Source organism: Lithobates pipiens, unplaced genomic scaffold (assembly GCF_037356315.1).
Source record: "Lithobates pipiens isolate NorthernLeopardFrog02 unplaced genomic scaffold, aLitPip1_a1.2 Scaffold_30, whole genome shotgun sequence".
Taxonomy (NCBI): Eukaryota; Metazoa; Chordata; class Amphibia; order Anura; family Ranidae; genus Lithobates; species Lithobates pipiens.
In genome coordinates this window covers 167272246-167290938 of record NW_027507791.1, presented here as the reverse complement: position 1 = coordinate 167290938, position 18693 = coordinate 167272246, and the positions used below count along the sequence as shown (strand labels likewise).

At 44.4% G+C, this 18693-nt stretch overlaps 1 protein-coding gene across 6 annotated transcripts in view; it reads right to left on the bottom strand.

Annotated features, from left to right (window-relative positions):
- ZFYVE26 (zinc finger FYVE-type containing 26) overlaps positions 1-18693 on the bottom strand; it is a 1794472-nt gene that overhangs the window by 1402157 nt on the left and 373622 nt on the right. For all 6 annotated transcript variants that reach the window (XM_077465059.1, XM_077465061.1, XM_077465063.1 and 3 more), the window contains one exon: positions 8368-8516. In XM_077465059.1, the coding sequence (XP_077321185.1) occupies positions 8368-8516 (149 nt within the window). The remainder of the gene's footprint in view (positions 1-8367; positions 8517-18693) is intronic.

Below are 18693 nucleotides of genomic sequence, written 5' to 3'. Positions count from 1 at the left end.
ATATACTGAATGCCGCATTGGGAGTGGGAGGTGTGGATTTTAGAGCCTCAAGTAATATGAAGTGTGTGTGTGGGGGGGGGGGGCTAGTTTAACACATAAGGAAGGAGTTAAAACACAAACAAAAATCATGTTATTACTTACAACATGCACACATTAACAACTGCTTCTTTGTCCAAACTCACAAAAGAAAAATGTAATGGGTTAAGCTGGTCATACACGGAGCAAATTTGCATTACTTCTCCATCAACACAGACACAGTATTGATGTGGGACTCCACCTTTCTGACAGGCAATTGTCTTTCCCTGGTGGGGGGCAGGGGAACCGTCCCCACTGGAAGAACGATGTGATTAATGCTGCTGGCTATAGTGCCTGCTAGTGTTAATCGCAGGTAAAACCTGCCATGCTAGTTGTATCCAAGTTGATCAAGAGATCAACGTGGAACATTCAGCCTGCCCATAGATGGTCTGAATCTTAGCAGGTTCCTGTTGAACCGGTGAGATTTGAATCGTGTATAGCCTGTCTTAATCAATGGACTTCCCACTGCTGCAGCCGCTGCCCAACCCCCCTGCAGTTCATTCAGACGTTCCCCCGTACTAGCTGTCACTTTTCTAAATCACTTTGGCCGCGCGGGGCTCCGCACACACAGCAACTCCATTAATTTACAAAGCTTTGTGTGTGAATGAACTACAAGTCCATTTGCAGTTGACTGCATAGGCTATTCTCTAATTAGGCGGTCGCCTAAGGCCTCGCAGCCACCTAATTTGCCTGATGTGTGTGCGGGAGGGAGAGGGTATGTCCCCCAGTCGGTGTCCCCAGGGCCGACTCTCTGCCCGCTACTACTTTTCCCCTGCCAGGAGCAGACTGTTCCCTTGAGCACTGCCTGAGGCGAGGTCCCATGGTCAATGGGTGGCTCCATCATGTACTCCCCTCCTCCGGTCCCTCCCATTTTGCTGGGCTCTGTGGATCTCCTGCCATGTGCAGAGACCAGATAATGTCAGTAGCGCAGAGCATGAGCAGCTCTCACTCTTATCCACACGCTGCGCCATGGACGGATGGTCTGTAATGGAGGACCGGCCGCCACTGCCAGACCAGGCGTCTGGCGATCGGGACATACCTGTCTGCTGGAGCCCAAGGTACAGAATGACGGTGCTGCCAGCCACCCCACACACACAGCCCTGATTTGTTTGAAATCCAGCATATGATGCACCTACTGACCCCCCTGTCATCACCATTATCCTCCTAATAATCTCCCTGTGCCTGGCATCCTACTACCCCACCCCCTATGATCTTCATTCCCCCTGCATAGCTCTGCCAGCTTCACACCCCTGTCATTTTCATCCCCCTGCACCCCTTTGCCAGCTTCCCACCCCTGTTATCTTCATCCCCCCATGCACACCTCTGTCAGCTTTCCACCCGTCATCTTAATCCCCCTGCACCTGTCTGCAAGCCCCCCCCATCTTCATCCCCCTGCACCCCTCTGGCAGCTTCCTACCCGTAACCTTCATCCCTCCTGCACCCCTCTGCCAGCTTCCCACCCGTCATCGCCATCCCCCTGTCAGCTTCCCACCCATCATCTTCATACCTCCTGCACCCATCTGTCAGCTTTCAACCTGTCATCTTCATCCCCCTTCACCCCTCTGCCAACTTCCTACCAACCTGCCCCTGTCATCTTGCTCCCCCTTGCACCCGCCTGCCAGTTTCCTACCACCCCACCCCGTCATCTTCATCCTCCCTGTACCCCACTGTCAGCTTCCTAGCACCGTACTCCTTATCATCCCTGTCAACCTCCTGAACCCCATCTCTGGCATCCTACCACCCTGCCTTCTGTCATTATCGTCCTCATCCCTCCTGCACCCTACCTCTGGCATCCTATCAGCCTAGCCCCCATCATTATAAGGGAGATATGATCTCAGTCTGATATGATCAATGCTGCTACCATCACCCCAAACAGCATCCTGCCATTCAACCAACTGTACCCCAACAGTTGCATCACACAAAATACTGCCCTGCCACCCAGTGAGAGGTAATGATGTGCAGTTACCTCTAGCAACCAATCATTGATGAGTAATATTGTGCAGTAACCTCTGTTTGCCCAGGGAAAATGTTTGCCCAGGGTCCAATCAATATTAAAGATGGCCCTGGGTGTCCTCAGGCTGGCGGTGTAAGCGGGCCAGCACACACTGGGGTAAAGCCATGGAGGTTCCAGCAAGCTGTAACAACACCCCCGACATACTGAGAACATCTCTTCAGCTGCAGCCAAAGGCAGGCTCTAACGCTGTCCTAGCCGCCTCCCAAAGCGGGCACCACAATGCATGGCAGCAGTTTTAGTTCACCACACCATACGCCCTCCAGTGCCTGTGCTCTGCAGAGACTACACCTCCCAAAATGCACTGGTTGGCACTCAAAGTGAATGTGTCGGCTTCTCCTGCTTGTAGTAGGGGACAGAGAAGTGTCTGCAATCTGTGGCAGGATCGTCTGTGGCTGTGGTTGTAGCTCTAGTGTTTGGTGGCTGCTGCATCAATGTGGTGTTACAATGTTAGCTGTGTGAGTTTTCTTGTCATTACCATAATAGAACCATCTCTTGTATCATGTTTACACAGTCTCAGACCATCTCTTGTATTGTAGCCACACAGTATCTGACCATCTCTTGTATTATAGCTGCACAGTCTCGGACCATCTCTTGTATTAGGGCTGCACAATCTCTGACCTACATCTTATATCCGGTCCACACAGTCTCTGACCATCGTCTGTATCATGTCTGCAGTCTTTGAGGGGAGAGTCTACAGAGGAGTCAAGAGCAGGAGCGCTGCTAGGATGGGGGTCACCAGAATCGTCAGATATGTGTGGCTGTGGAGAGGATAACATAGGATGAAACCAGAGCCACTCAGCTGGAGCCCAGAGAGGACCGTCTCACTGTGCCTTGCATGGTGCACCTAAGAGGAGGTCAGTAGCAGTGCTGCAAGGCCAGTCTGAGGGGGGTCAGTGATGTAAAGGGGAGGGAATACAGTAAGATAAGGGGGCACTGATATGAAGGTTCCTACTTTTATATCAGTACCCTCTTCCCCCCACCCCTTAGTGTATTTACTCTGCGGAAGGTGCTCTGTGGTCACCACAGTCGTGCCCCCCCCCCCCCCACCCCCATTAGAGTTTTAATGCAAGTTGGAATTCTGCAGACTGATGTAAAGGGAAATGATGTGCACTCTGAGATAAAGCAATCTCTGGTATAAGCTCCACACATCAGATTCCCCCTTTACACAAAAAGTCTGCAGCATTCTTCTTTACATGAAAGTTCCCCTGGCACTGTGTGCGTATATATTTATATATTTATATTAGGGCTGAAACTAATTGATTAATCAACTAATCGAATATGAAATTCATTGATTACTATTTTCATAATCGATTAATCGGCCAGTAACATAATGGGGTTAAAAAAAACATAAAATTAGTCCTTTACAGTACAAAAAGAGCAAATAATTTCTACTTTAAGTATTACTTTCACAGTTCTACAGTAAAAAAAAAATGAACCCCTTAAAGTAGTGATTATCTTTTTTTTTTACTATAAAGGGCTCAATTTAGTCTTTTTAACCCCATGTTATTAAGTGCCTTAGACCTGGTTCAGATCTATATATGTTTATTGGTGCTTTTTGCAGAACTGCACTACAGTTAATTTACATGGTTTCCTATGAGATACGTTCACATCTGTGCTTTTTTTCAGCCGCCGCGTATTTGGAAAGGGTCAGGGACTTTTAAATGCAAAATGGTACTTCTTTGGTTCAATATACTTCAATGGAGAAGCTACAGAAAAGCATGCAATGCGTTTTTGAAGAAATTGGTGTTTTTTAATCTGCCCAAAAAAAAATGCAAAAACCTAAAATTGCAGTAAAATCATGTGTGCAGATATCAAAAACGCACAGCAAAAAGCACTGCAGAAACAGATCAAAAGTACATTCGCTGAATGAAAATGTATGAAATGTTCACTTGTTTTTAAAATTAATATAATTTCTGAATGAAAATCACATACACTGTCTGAAAATTCCTTTTGACCAAGCAGTTTTCTATTTCCAAATTTTCCCATCACTGTGGTTGAAAATGAACGTCAATTTTTTAAAGGTTATTAACCAATTAATCGAATAATCGGCCAACTAATCGATTATGAAAATAATCATTAGTTGCTGTGTATATATATATATATATATATATATATATATATATATATATATATATATATATTTATATTACACACAGTATACCCTATGTTTTATGGTATTTGATTAAAGAGCAATTGGTTAGAGAAAATTCTAGAAAATGTGAACACATAGTTTATAGGATTTAAGGCTCTTAATATAGGCAATTTATACAGTTAATTTTTTATCGCTTTAATTATTTTTCTCATTATGAGTGTGTGGGGCCCCATGCATAAGATTTGCCTAAGGCCTCACAAAGCCTAGAGAAGCCTCTGGTTGATGGCTTGTAGTTCTCAATGAACTATCATGGCGCTGAGGAGTGTCATGGTAGTTCATGGATTCTTCCTGAAAAATTATAAATGTACATTTGTGTAACTGCAAAAAGTGAACTTATTGTTTAAATGTAAAAGGCATGCAGACAGAGTGGTACCAAAATTTGCATGTAACGTAGGGGACAACTCAATTTCATGGTTGCTTCAATTTGAGCTGTACCATCTCTTCATTTGTATCCATTTCCGATACTGAGCACAGTGCTTACACTGCAGTCAATCTGGGTACAATCTTGTCAGATAATGCTGTGCTGTATTCAAAGTTGTAAAATGACTTAAAGGTTTAAAAGTCAGGACAGACCCAGATAATTGATAGGTGTTGGAAAGGAGGTGGTGTTTTATTGTGTCAAGGAAAACAAGACATCACATGTTTACATAGAGGCACAAGATCCAACCATTTAAAACACCTTGGGAAAGGTTATTGGTGTTGGTATCAGGTGAAAAATAACACTGAGTTATAACTCCTGTTTATTGTGTCCACGCCTACCCTGGAAGGAGCTGTTGCTTAACCACTTAACAACCGGCCCATAGCCGAATGACGGCTACAGGGCGGTTGTTTAACTCTGGGAGGCCGTCATATGACGTCCTCCCAGAACTCCGCTCTCGTGCGTACTCGAGAATATCTGTGACCGACGGAGTGATCACTTGTAAACAAACCGGCGTCAAGTTATGACGCCGGTTCCTCCCTCTCCCTCTTTGTACCGATCGGTACAGTGGAGGGGAAGAGATCGGTGTCAGCAGCGCTGTGGGCTGCATCTGCAGTGCCCACATCGCTACTCACCGAAATTTAAGCCCTCAATTCCCTTGCAACACCCTGCAACACCCTGCAGCGCTCTGCAATACCCTGCAACGCTCTGCAATACCCTGCAACACCCGCCAATACCCTGCAACACCCGCCAGTACCCTGCAACGCTCTGCAACACCCGCCAATAACCTGCAACGCTCTGCAATACCCGCCAATACCCTGCAATACCATAGTCAGAGATAGCCAGCCATAGTCAGAGATAGCCAGCCATAGTCAGAGATAGCCAGCCATAGTCAGAGATAGCCAGCCATAGTCAGAGATAGCCAGCCATAGTCAGAGATAGCCAGCCATAGTCAGAGATAGCCAGCCATAGTTGGTGATACCCTGCAAGACCCAGCCATAGACATTTCCCCCCCCTCCCGCCACCCCCCGGTGCTTCTAACAACTCGCCAATATGATCAAAGCCAGAATTTTTATTTTTTCAGGCATCCCAGCTTAGAGGTGAGATGCGGGATCTTATTGACCCCATATTTCACTGTAAAGAGGACCTGTCATGCCATATTCCTATTACAAGGGATGTTTACATTCCTTGTAATAGGAATAAAAGTGATCAAAAAATTTATTTTTGGGGAAAAAAATGTCAAACTAAAATAAAGTAAAATGAACAATATTTTTATTTATTTTTTAAAGCGCCCCTGTCCCCATGTGCTCGCATGCAGAAGTGAACGCATACGTAAGCCCCGCCCACATATGAAAACAGTGTTCAAACCACACATGTGAGGTATTGCTGCGAACGTTCGAGCGAGAGAAATAATTCTAGCCCTAGACCTCCTCTGTAACTCAAAACATCTAACCAGTAAAAAAAAAAAATTAAATTGTCGCCTATGGGGATTTTTAAGTAGCGACGTTTGGCGCCATTCCACGAGGGTGTGCAATTTTGAAGATTGACATGTTAGGTATCTATTTACTCAGCGTAACTTCATCTTTCACATTATGCAAAAATTGGGCTAATTCTACTGTTTTTTTTTTTTTTTTTTTTTAAGCACGAAACTGTTTTTTTTTCCCAAAAAAAAAGCATTCGAAAAATTGCTGCGCAAATACCGTGCGAGATAAAAAGTTGCAACGACCACCATTGTATTCTCCAGGGTGTTTGCTAAAAAAACATATATAATGTTTTGGGATTCTATGTAATTTTCTAGCAAATGATGATTTTTACATGTAGGAGAGAAATGTCAGAATTGTCCTGGGTGCTCCAGAACGCCCGATGGTGCTCCCTGCATGTTGGGCCTCTTTATGTGGCCACGCTGTGTAAAAGTCTCACACATGTGGTATCGCCATACTCTGGAGTAATAGCAGAATGTGTTTTGGGGTGTAATTTGTGGTATGCATATGCTGTGTGTGAGAAACAAACTGATAATATGACAATTTTGTGAAAAAAAAAAAGCTTGATTTTACAAAGAATTGTGGGAAAAAAATGACAACTTCAAAAAACTCATCATGCCTCTTACTAAATACCTTGGAATGTCTTCTTTCCAAAAAGGGGTCATTTGGGGGGTATTTGTACTTTTCTGGCATGTTAGGGTCTCAAGAATTGAAATAGGCCATCAGTACTTCAGGTGTGATCAATTTTCAGATATTGGCACCATAGCTTGTGGACTCTATAACTTTCACAAAGACCAAATAATATCCACCAATTTGTACTTATTTTTACCAAAGATATGTAGTAGTATAAATTTTGGCCAAAATTTATGAAGAAAAAATTAGTAATCTGCTAAATTTTATAACAGAAACAAAGAAATATTCATTTTTTTACAGAATTTTCTGTATTTTTTCTTGTATAGCACAAAAAATAAAAAACCGAGCGGTAATTAAATACCACCAAAAGAAAGCTCCATTTGTGGGAAAAAAAGGACAACATTTTCATATAGGTCCAGCGTTGCATGACTGAGTAATTGTCATTCAAAATGTGAGAGCAACGAAAGCTGAAAATTGGTCTGGTTATTAAGGGTGTTTAAGTGCCCAGTGGTCAAGTGGTTAACTAAAAGGATGCAATCCTAGTATTGTTCTCCCACTTTATGGCGCAAGAAGTCTGAAAACTTTCTGAAAGTAGAAATCCAGTAAAAACAGTTTTTCATCAGATTTTCATTGCTGCTAGATTATCTATTAAGGATGTTGTCTCTAAATTCATAATCTACAGACATGACAGAATGTAAAAGAATTTCCCTCAAAGTGGAGAAAATCCCAGCTTAAAAGGGGTGACAGTTTTATTTATTTTTTTCCCATACAAGTTTTCATTGAGATTTAGGTTTACAAACATTCGAAAATACGAAAGAGTAGAAAGGTGTATAAAACCATACATAAGCAATCAAAATATAAACAAATGTGCAAGTAAGGTGCGCTAAACATGACCTTTAGAGCAGTAATCGACAAAACAAGAGCAGGGAGGAGGTGACTTAGACGTACAAGAGCAAGAAAGTTCGTTTCCACAGAACCACAAGTATAGTTTACCGATGGCATTCAACCCATGGTTTCCAAATTCTGTCAAAGAATGTGAAGAGGCTAACCTAATAGCTAGGAGTCTTTCATATTGATAACTGAGATTGACTTGCACTAGGACCCCTGAAGACTTTGGAGTGAGGTTGCTTCTTCAGTGCCTATTTTCAGCTGATCCGCCATACGGATGGAACTTGTCTGGATTTTGCTGACAGGATCGGATTGGATAGCGGCAGATGTAAGCAGACATGTTACTGCTGACATCTGCAGCTCCATAGGTGTGAATGGAGTGTTCGATCAGGTCTGCCTGAAAAGCTGACAGGTGGTCCTGATCGGGCAGCCTGTGTGAAAGGGTCCTTTGGCAGTACTGTGAATTATTATGTGTTAACAGGTGGTCTGATCAATTTGATATGGACTCTGAATTATGAATGGAGAACTGACAGAAAACACTAAAGCTATTTTTTATTTTCTATATAGGAGGACAAAACTAAATTTATTGCACTTAACCCCCTTATTAGAATAATTATATTACTTCTCTCTCATCAATTTCAAGTTACACTTGGTCTAGTTTTGGAACGCAATTTTAACAGTAAGGGTGTAATATAGTAAATCTTACCTGATGAGCCTCGTTGTAATTTGTTCTTAAAATACATGAAATGAGCAGGGATTCAGGTGGAGAAAGCATCATGGGAATCAGACTGTTTCTTTGCTGTAACACACAGCGGTCCACATCACTCCCAACAGATATATTACTTGTACTGCTCTCTAAAATTTAACATGAAACAATTTTTTTCAAAAAAGACATATTAAATAGAATACATAAATAAAATATCTATAAAACAAAAGACAAAAAAGGCAGGTGAGGAGGACCCTGCTACCATAAACCCAAGAGGAATACATCTTTCAGCATATCTAGTGGTTGGAGATAATACAAATAGGCACCACGGCAAGGATTCATTTAACTTTGCACAGTGGGAAGCCGCATGGGGTCACAGCTGGCTTCCCACAGTAAAAACGCCGGCGCTGGAAACCTGAAGACCGACGAAGCACCCCACCAGGCGAGAATGGCGATGGTTCCCAGGACAGGTATTTTTTTTTAATCCTGTATCAAGCAAGAATGGGACAACATTCATCTCCCAAAATTCCAGCAATTGGTCTTCTCAGTTTCCAGAGAAGAAGAAAAGATGGGATGTTACATTGTGATAAACATTGCCCTGCCTCAACTTTTTTAAGATGTGTTGCTGCCATCAATTTCTAAAGTTACTTATAGACAAGTGCAGAATGTTTTTTTTTGTTCAGCCTCCCCGTGAGACAATCGCGGGTATCCCCGCGGTGAGCGAGTCCGCAGGACCCGCGGCCGGACTCACAGGGGTCCCGACTGACACGCCTGTCAGCAGGGCGGCAATTTCAACTGGACGTACCTGTACGCCAGTTTGCCTGCCCGTACCATTCTGCCGATGTACATCGTCGTGCGCCAGTCGGGAACTGGTTAAAGAGGTTGTAAACCTCGGACAGGAAAAAAATATACACAACCCTGCAAGACAAAGGCATAATGAGCCCTTCTTTTACTTACCTGACCCCTATCTTTCTCCGGCCAGCTCTAGCTGGTGCCTCATGTTCGGATTGGATAGATGGATAGCAGCACAGCCATTGGCTCCTGCTGCTGTCAATCAAATCCAAGGACCTGGGCGCTGGGGGGCGGGGCCAAGTCCTGCATGCTGTGTGAATGGGCACAGGAGCCTGCACAGGTTTCCACCTTAGGAAAGCCTTCTCCAACGTGGTCACTTGATGTGGGGAGGAGCCATCAGCACTGCTCTGGGACCCCAGAAGAGGTGGATTGGGGCAACTCTGTGTAAAACTAACCGCACAGTGAAGGTGAGTATATGTTTGTTATTTAAAAGCAAAAACAAGGGTTTACAACCCCTTTAACAACCGATGATTTAGCAGCTGTCAGCGGACTTGTCACCAACAGAAAATTCAGAAACAGTGTGGGGACCCCCCCAATTAATAGCAGGCCCTTTGAGTCTAGTATGGATTTTAGGGGAACCCCATGGCAATATATATATATATATATATATATATATATATATATATATATATATATATATATATATATATATATATATATATATATATATAAAACAGTACAGGGTCCCACCAAATACCATACCAGACCCTTATCCAAGCATGCAAACCCCTAGGGTCAGGAAGGGGTGGGGGAGCAAGCGTACACCCCCCCCCCCCCCCCCCCCCCCGAAGCAGACCAGGCCACATGCCCTCAACATGGGGGGGGCACATGTCTATTTTATAGTTTTTTTTTTTAAACAAACATTTTCTCAGTTTAAACATTTGATATGTTTTCTATTGTGAATAAAATACAGGAGGTGTGCAATATCTACACATTGGCGCATGTGCCTTAGACAGCGGCACGCAGGCACACTATTGCCGTTAGCAGCATGCCGCTGCTAATGGTGATATGCCATTTGTGGCGGCTCCCGTGCGCATGGATGCTCCGGACTACAGGGGACAGCTGTGTCATCGCTGGCTCCTGTGTCAGGTAAGGGACACATAATGGGGTACTATGCGATGCATAGTAGCTTATTATGCTTTACCTTTGCAGGGAGACAGAGGAAGTAAACCCATCAGGGCTTTCTTTAGGTGGTATTTGATCACCTCTGGGGTTTTTTTGCGCTATAAATGAAAAAAATAAATAAAATGTTGTGACAAAATTTTGCAAATGATTAATTTTCCTTCATAAATTTTGGCCACATTTTGGCCACAATTTATACTGCTACAGATCTTTCGTAAAAATAACCCAAACTAATGGATATTATTTGGTCTTTGTAAAAGTTAGAGTCAACAAGTTGTGGTGCAAATCAAAAAATTGATCACACCTGATGTAATGGTGGCCTATTTCTTGTGACTCTAAAGGCCCGTACACACGATCAGACTTTTTGACAACAAACATGCAAATTAGCTGTTTTCGAGCAACATCCTACCGTGTGTACGCTCCATCGGTTTTCATCTGACTTTTGTTGGCTGTGCGAACGGACAAACTTTCTGGCAACAAAAGTCCGATGGAGCAAAGTCTGATCGTGTGTACAGAAAACCATAGGACTTTTGTACAAAGTACAAACACGCATGCTCAGAAGATCAGACAACAATACAGAAGTTGACCAAAGATGGCGGTAAAGAGCAGAAAAAAAACGTGATTTTGGAAAGTTGTCTGAAAAAGTCCTGCCGAGTGTATGCAATACAAGTTCTTGGCAGACGCTCTTTGTACAAAAATCCACAGGAAAGTTTGTACAAAGTCTGATCGTGTGTATGAGGCTTAACAAGCCAGGAAAGTACAAATACCAGCCCCCCCCCCCCAAATGACATTCCAAAGTATTTATTAACCACTTTAGCCCCGGACCAATTTTCAGCCTAAGGACCAGAGGTCTTTTTACAATTTTGCACTGCACTGCTTTAACTGGTAATTGCGCGGTCATGCAATGTTGTACCCAAACGAAATCTGTGTCCTTTTCTTCCCACAAATAGAGCTTTCTTTTGATGGTATTTGATTGCCTCTGCGATTTTTATTTTTTGCGATATAAATGGAAAAAGACCGAAAATTTTGAGAAAAGAAGATATTTTCTACTTTTTGTTATATTAGAAAAATCGAATAAACTCAATTTTAGTCATACATTTAGGGCAAAATTTATTCAGCCACATGTCTTTAGTAAAAAAAAAAAAAATGTCAATAAGCGTATATTTATTGGTTTGCGTCTACAAACTAGAGTACATTTTCTGGAATTTACACAGCTTTCAATTTATGACTGCCTATCTCATTTCTTGAGGTGCTAAAATGGCAGGGCAGTACAAACCCCCCCCCCCAAATGACCCCATTTTGGAAAGTAGACACCACAAGGAAATTGCTGAGGGGCATGTTGAGCCCACTGAATATTTTTATTTTTTTTTGCCCCAAGTGATTGAATGACACAAAAAAAAAAAGTTTACAAAAAGTTGTCACTAAATGATATATTGCTCACACATGCCATAGTTATATGTGGAATTGCACCCCAAAATATATTCTGCTGCTTCTCTTGAGTACGGGGATACCACATATGTGGGACTTTTTGGGAGTCTAGCCACGTACGGCACCCCGAAATCCAATCACTGCTTTCATGATTTCTAAGGGTGCAAATTTTTGATTTCACTCCTCACTACCCATCACAGTTTCAAAGGCCATAAAATGCCAAAATGGCACAAAACCCCCCCAAATGACCCCATTTTGGAAAGTAGACACCCCAAGCTATTTACTGAGAGGCATGTTGAGTCCATGAAATATTTTATATTTTGCCAAAAGTTGCAGGGATATTACAATTTTTATTTTTTATTTTTTTGCACAAAGTTGTCACTAAATGATATATTGCTCACACATGCTATGGGCATAAGTCAAATTAAACCCCAAAATAAATACTGCTGCTTCTCCCGAGTACGGGGATACTACATGTGGGGGACTTTTTGGGAGCCTAGCCACGTACGGGACCCCGAAAACCAAGCACTGCCTTCCGGATTTAAATATAAAACGCTACCAAAAAAAACAGGGATCAGGCCTGACTCTGCGAACGCTGCAGTTATGGGCTTAGTGTTTTGTGACAGCGATCGATCGATACTGCACTTGGGTGGACGGGGCGGAGGGGCAAAATGCAGGTGCTAGCAGGTATCTGGGCTGATCCTGCTAACAATGCGTTTTTTTGGAACCCTAAACTGCTGGGGACGCTAGTATAGATCTGATCAGATCAGATATTGATCTGTTCAGATTCTATACCACTACGGGAGGTGTATGCTTTGCGCGTGGGTGTTAGCGGTACTGGCACTAGCCTAGCCCTGCCTGGGGCGACTCAGACCCTGACCCTATAACCTAATTGATATCACCAGCCGGGTGATCAGGGGGTTAAACCTTTATTGGGTAATAAATGGTGCGTGCCCTGATGCTATAAAAAGCAAACTAACTAACCAGACTCACCCGTAACACTTATACGGTGATCAGTGGTGAAAGGGTTAACTAGGGGCAATCAGGGGGTTCAAATTTTTATTAGGTAGTATATGGGGGTCCCTGGCGCTATATAAAAACCTGACGGGGAACCTAAATAACTAACTGGCTAACCAGCGTCACCAGTGACACTTATACAGTGATCGCTGGTGAAAGGGTTAACTAGGGGCAATCAGGGGGTTAAAACCATTATGGGGTAGTATATGGGGGTACCTAGCACTATAAAAACCTAGCAGTGAACCTAAAAAAATAACTAGCTACCTAGCGACACTAATGCAGCGATCAGAAAAACGATCACTTAGTGACACTGGCAAAAGGGGGTGAAAGGGTTAACTAAGGGCAATCAGAGGGTTAAATCTTTATTGGGGGGTGGTAGGGGGCTACCCTGGACCTAACACTAACTCCCCTGACACTTTTTACTTTTACAACTGACACTGAATGCAGTGATCAGTAAATAAATGATCACTGCAATCAGTGACACTGTGACTGGGGGGGGGGGGGGAATCGGGGGTGATCGGGGGGGGGGGGGGGGGGTTGTGTGCCTGTGTGTTAGTGTCAGTGTAGTGTTTGGTGCACTTACTTTTAGTCTTCTCTTCGTAGTCCGGTCAAAAAGACCGCCCCAAGGAGAATGGCATCACTTCCTCCCTGCCTGTGTATACAATACACAGTGGGAGGAAGCATCTCATTCGCCAGGAGCGATCGAGAGGGGATGGCCAGAAACCAACGGCCATCCCCTCATCCCGCATCGCTCCTGAAGCGAAACGGACCGCCACATCCAGCGGGAGGGGGTCCGATCGGACCCCCCACCCGCTGGAAGGCAAGCACGTACATGTACGTGCTTGTGCCTGTACATGCCATTGTGATGACGTACAATGGCATGTGGCGGTCATTAAGTGGTTAAGATGCCTAGTGTAGATTTTAAAGTAATTGTTTCCAACAATTCTTTGCAAAATTACATTATTTTCCCCCACAAAATTGTCATTGTAATAGGTTCTCTCACATGGCATTTGTATACTACAAATGACACCCCAAAATACATTCTGCTACTCCTGAGTTTTATGATACCACGTGTGGGACTTTTTCAAAGCCTAGCCACAAAAGAGAGACCCAATATGCATGGAGCATTATCAGGCTTTCTAGGAGCATGAATTCCACATCTCCTTTCTCAACCACCTATCACACTTTTGAAGGCCTTGGAGCACCAGGACAATGACACGCGACACTGATGTAGCAATGATGACAGATGGCACTAATATTTGGAACCGATGAGAGATGTCACTGATAACAGGTGTCGCCACTGGGGGCTGGTGACACTGGAGGCAGGTGGCATTGATAGGTGGCACTGGGGACAGATGGCACTGAAAGGTGGCGATGGGGACAGAGGGCACTGTGTTGTGTTAGTGTAACTTACTTTATTCACTGCCAATGCAGCACGGAAGCCCTTCCTCCTCGCGCTGTGTGAGGAGGGAGAGCATGTGATGAGAGATGATCTCATATGTTTACATATCTCTCATTGGACACTCTGATCAAGAGCTAAATGGCCTCTGTGATTGGCCATTTAGCACGATCTGCGATTGGCTGTGTCCAAGGGACACTGCCAACACAGATTGCCCCCACCACGCACCTGCGGCGGCGTGCAGGGGGACTGTAAACAGGAGGACGTCCAGGGATGCCTTCCCAGCAATTGAGCCGCGCTGTAGCCATCTTTCGGCTATAGCGCGGGCGCAAAGTGGTTAACTATACCCACACAATGTAGAGAGATTTTTCTGGATGCTTAGGAGCAGTGCACAAGGATGGCAGTACAACACTGAGAAAGAACACCTCAGAAAAAAATGCTCTAGGGCAGTGATGGCCAACCTTGGCAACCCAGATATTTTGAAACCACATTTCCCATGATGTTCATGCACTCTGCAATGTAGTTGAGCATTATGGGAAATATAGTTGCAAAACACCCGTGGGTGCCAAGGTTCGCCATCACTGCTCTAGGGCATAAATTAAAATTCTCCAGACCTCAAACCAATCAAGCATCTGTGTGAAGTGCTGAAAAAACAGGTCTGATCCATGAAAGTCCCACCTCGCAACTTACAGGACTTAAAGGATGTGCTACTGATGGCTTGGTCAAAAACAGCAAGGGAGGGCACTAAGAATAAATTCAATGATGCTTTATTTAAGATGCACTTACATCAAAATTTCTTGCAAGCAGCATACAGGGCCAGTGTGCAAACAAGAAGGGGAGGGGATGGACTGCTATGCATTTGAGGCACCGCCTCCATGAGAGTAGCCGCCCCCCAAATGGGGGAAGAATTTAACATGTCAAGTGGAAAACCCCAGTACCGATAAAAGTGGCGACTAAGCAGAGCAAGCTGCCTGTTCAAAGTAATGCAATGCTGGCCTGATTATCTGGCAGCGATCAAACCTGCAGCGTGTGTATTACAAAGCAACAAAGGTACACACTTGGCACAGAAGGCTATGGGGTGGGATAAGAAAAAAAAAAAGAACATGGTATTAGCGGTGTCATCGATTCAACGTAGCCAGCTGCACAATGACAGATATGAATTGTACAGCCTACATATAAAAGGCCACAGGGACAAGTGAGAATATGGATCACAAACTCTTAAGCAACTGTATAAGAGTTGAATTGCTCCATCAAGGAGGAGGAGCCTCTGAGCATGCTCTGAAACGCATTATTACACCCCTGCTGATGACACTTCTGCCCCATGTTCCACAGTGGTTTCAGGAAGTGTGACGACCATCTTGTTCTTCCAGACCCTCGGATCCTGCAGCTGCAGGTTGGCACAGTGACAGGGAAGACCATCTCAGGAGGACTTCATACATTGATGAGCCTGTCTACTCTGAAATCCTTTAAGTGTTTTTAACCATTATCTTTTAATAAAATTGCTGAAAAAATGCACTTAGAAGCACCTTTCTCTACATATTCTTGTCTATCTAGAACCTACTTGTCTCTTGTAAGTGCTGCTTGTGTACCTGCCAACTTGTTATCTTGCTGGACTGGATGTATACAGCACCTGGAAGAACCCTACTAGCAGAAGTGCTCCTACTCACCATTAATTGCTTTGCAAAAGCATGATCCTGAAAGACAGGATCAGGTTTTCTAGTCATTGTCCTAGTCCATTTAGCTGCAGTTTTACATACAGAACTATCAGCAAGATCTGGTTGCAGGGGTGGGCTTGTAAGGTTAAAGAAAGCGTTTAAGAACATCTCAAATTTTCTGTCAGCAGAATCTTCAAAAGATGGAATGTATTCAATGCGTGCAGTGAGATGTTTATTCAGGACAAAGATGGTAAAGTTAATCACAGGAATGGTCTTTTTTTGAAAACTTTTTCCACTGGGTAAAGTTTAGCAAAGATTTGGGGGTAAAAATCCTTTCAGGAGTGACTCAATACTCAGACTGCACATTCAATCTGTTCATGAACGTGAAATCTTTTGTACGTTTTTGCACATCTTTGTGCCCAAAATAGAGAAGCGAAACAAACTAAAGTGCACAATGCCAAGGCTTTTGCAGACAGAAGCAATGATCTTTTAAGCTCCCTTTCCAATATGTGGGTGATTCAGCATCCTCTAGGACTGCCATATCTGGCTCTGACCCCGATTAAAAAACATTAGTAGAAAAGGCAAGGTGTTTCTGAGCTCAGGACTGAGGATTAAGCCTGTAATCTGTCCTAAAAATTGTAACATGGATGCAGAGAATTGTTATCAAGGAGGCTGCACAGTGGCGGCTGGTGCACAACTTTTTTTTTTTTGGGGGGGGGGGGGGGGGTGCAAACAAGTTGAAAAATTCAGAAAAATACTTAAAACAAAAAAAAAAAAAAAAAAAAACCATCAATGGCAGCCACTGTGACCATCATATGCAGCCACTGTGCCCAGAAAATGCAACAGTGTGCTGTGCTGTGCAGTAGAGTTGTGCTGTGCAGTAGAGTTGTGCTGTGCAGTGAAAGTTGAGTTGTGCGGTGTTAGTGGAGGTGTTGTCAGAAACCAAGAACCAGATCAAGACAGAAGTACAATTAAAGCACAGTTGTTTATTAATAAAAAATAAAAAAGTAAATAGAGTAAGCATAGTCAAAGAATAGCCAAAGTCCAGTAACCGGATTGAGTAGTCAGCCAGTCCAGAGCTCAATAACCAGATTGGGTAATCAGCCAGGCCAGAAGTCAGGGATCCAAGTGGAACAACAGCAAACAGGATAAGGAGCCAGAAGGGATGTCAGCAATCCAGTCTTTAAACAGAACCGCAGAAGATGGTTTCTTGTGATGTGACCAAGGCGAAGGCAGAGATGAAGTGAGCTGGACAGTTTTAAGTAGGCAGGTCAGAATAGCAGGATCAGGAAAAGCTGGGTGACTGCGGAGAGAGATGAGAGCTGGCAATTAGCCGACAGGTGAGCAGCCAGCCCAGAGAAGGAAGGGCTAATCCATCCCTGACAGGTGTGACGTGCTGTGTAGTGGAAGTGTGACGTGCGGTGTAGTGGAGGTGTGACGTGCGGTGTAGTTGAGGTGTGACGTGCGGTGTAGTTGAGGTGTGACGTGCGGTGTAGTTGAGGTGTGACGTGCGGTGTAGTTGAGGTGTGACGTGCGGTGTAGTTGAGGTGTGACGTGCGGTGTAGTTGAGGTGTGACGTGCGGTGTAGTTGAGGTGTGACGTGCGGTGTAGTTGAGGTGTGACGTGCGGTGTAGTTGAGGTGTGACGTGCGGTGTAGTTGAGGTGTGACGTGCGGTGTAGTTGAGGTGTGACGTGCGGTGTAGTTGAGGTGTGACGTGCGGTGTAGTTGAGGTGTGACGTGCGGTGTAGTTGAGGTGTGACGTGCGGTGTAGTTGAGGTGTGACGTGCGGTGTAGTTGAGGTGTGACGTGCGGTGTAGTTGAGGTGTGACGTGCGGTGTAGTTGAGGTGTGCGGTGTAGTTGCGCTGTGCGGTGTAGTTGCGCGGTGTAGTTGCGCTGTGCGGTGTAGTTGCGCTGTGCGGTGTAGTTGCGCTGTGCGGTGTAGTTGCGCTGTGCGGTGTAGTTGCGGTGGAGGTGCGCTGTGCGGTGGAGGTGCGCTGTGCGGTGGAGGTGTGCTGTAGTGGAGATGTGCGGTGGAGGTGTGCTGTGTGGTGTAGTGGAGATGTGCTGGGGAGGTGTGCTGTGTGGTATAGAGGAGGTGTGGTGTAGAGGAGGTGTGCTGCAGTGGAGGTGTGCTGCAGTGGAGGTGCGCCATGTAGTGGAGGTGCGCCGTGTAGTGGAGGTGCGCTGTGCAGTGTAGTGGGGGTGTGCTGTGTGGTGTAGTGGGGGTGTGCTGTACAGGTTAACAAAATGAAGGCATAGTAAAGACTTCTTGTGGACAATCAAAAAAGCTCTTCTTTTTGACATCTTATAGAGACCCATTGATTATGCCTCTTTTTTTTTTGAGCAACCCCTGCAGTCAGAGCAATTATCTTTATTTGATTATGTCCTGTATATTTTAATGGCAATGACTCCAATGGCTGAGTGAAGTCAGTATGTAACCTGCATCCACACACTGCTTGCTGAAGATAGACTGCAGAGAGACTATCACTCCTGGAACGTTTCTCTGACTCATACAGTAGCGCGATCACCTTCTATCAAACTCTTGTCTAGTATGACATCTCCCCATTGCCGAGGCTGCATTTTGCATGCCTTAAAGAGTAATGCCTCGTACACACGATCTGACTTTCCGCCAACAAAACCACGGAATTTTGTCCAAAGGGCATTGGCCCAAAACTTGTCTTGCATACACACGGTCACACAATTGTTGGCCAACAATTACAAATGAAGTGATGTACTACATGGTTTTTCACAGTGTTAGTAGAAGTTTGGTGATAGTTGATTCACGCTTTTCTTTTCACGTTTTTCTTTTAGCGCTTTTCAGTTCGTTTCTGAATGACCGTTCGTCAACCAG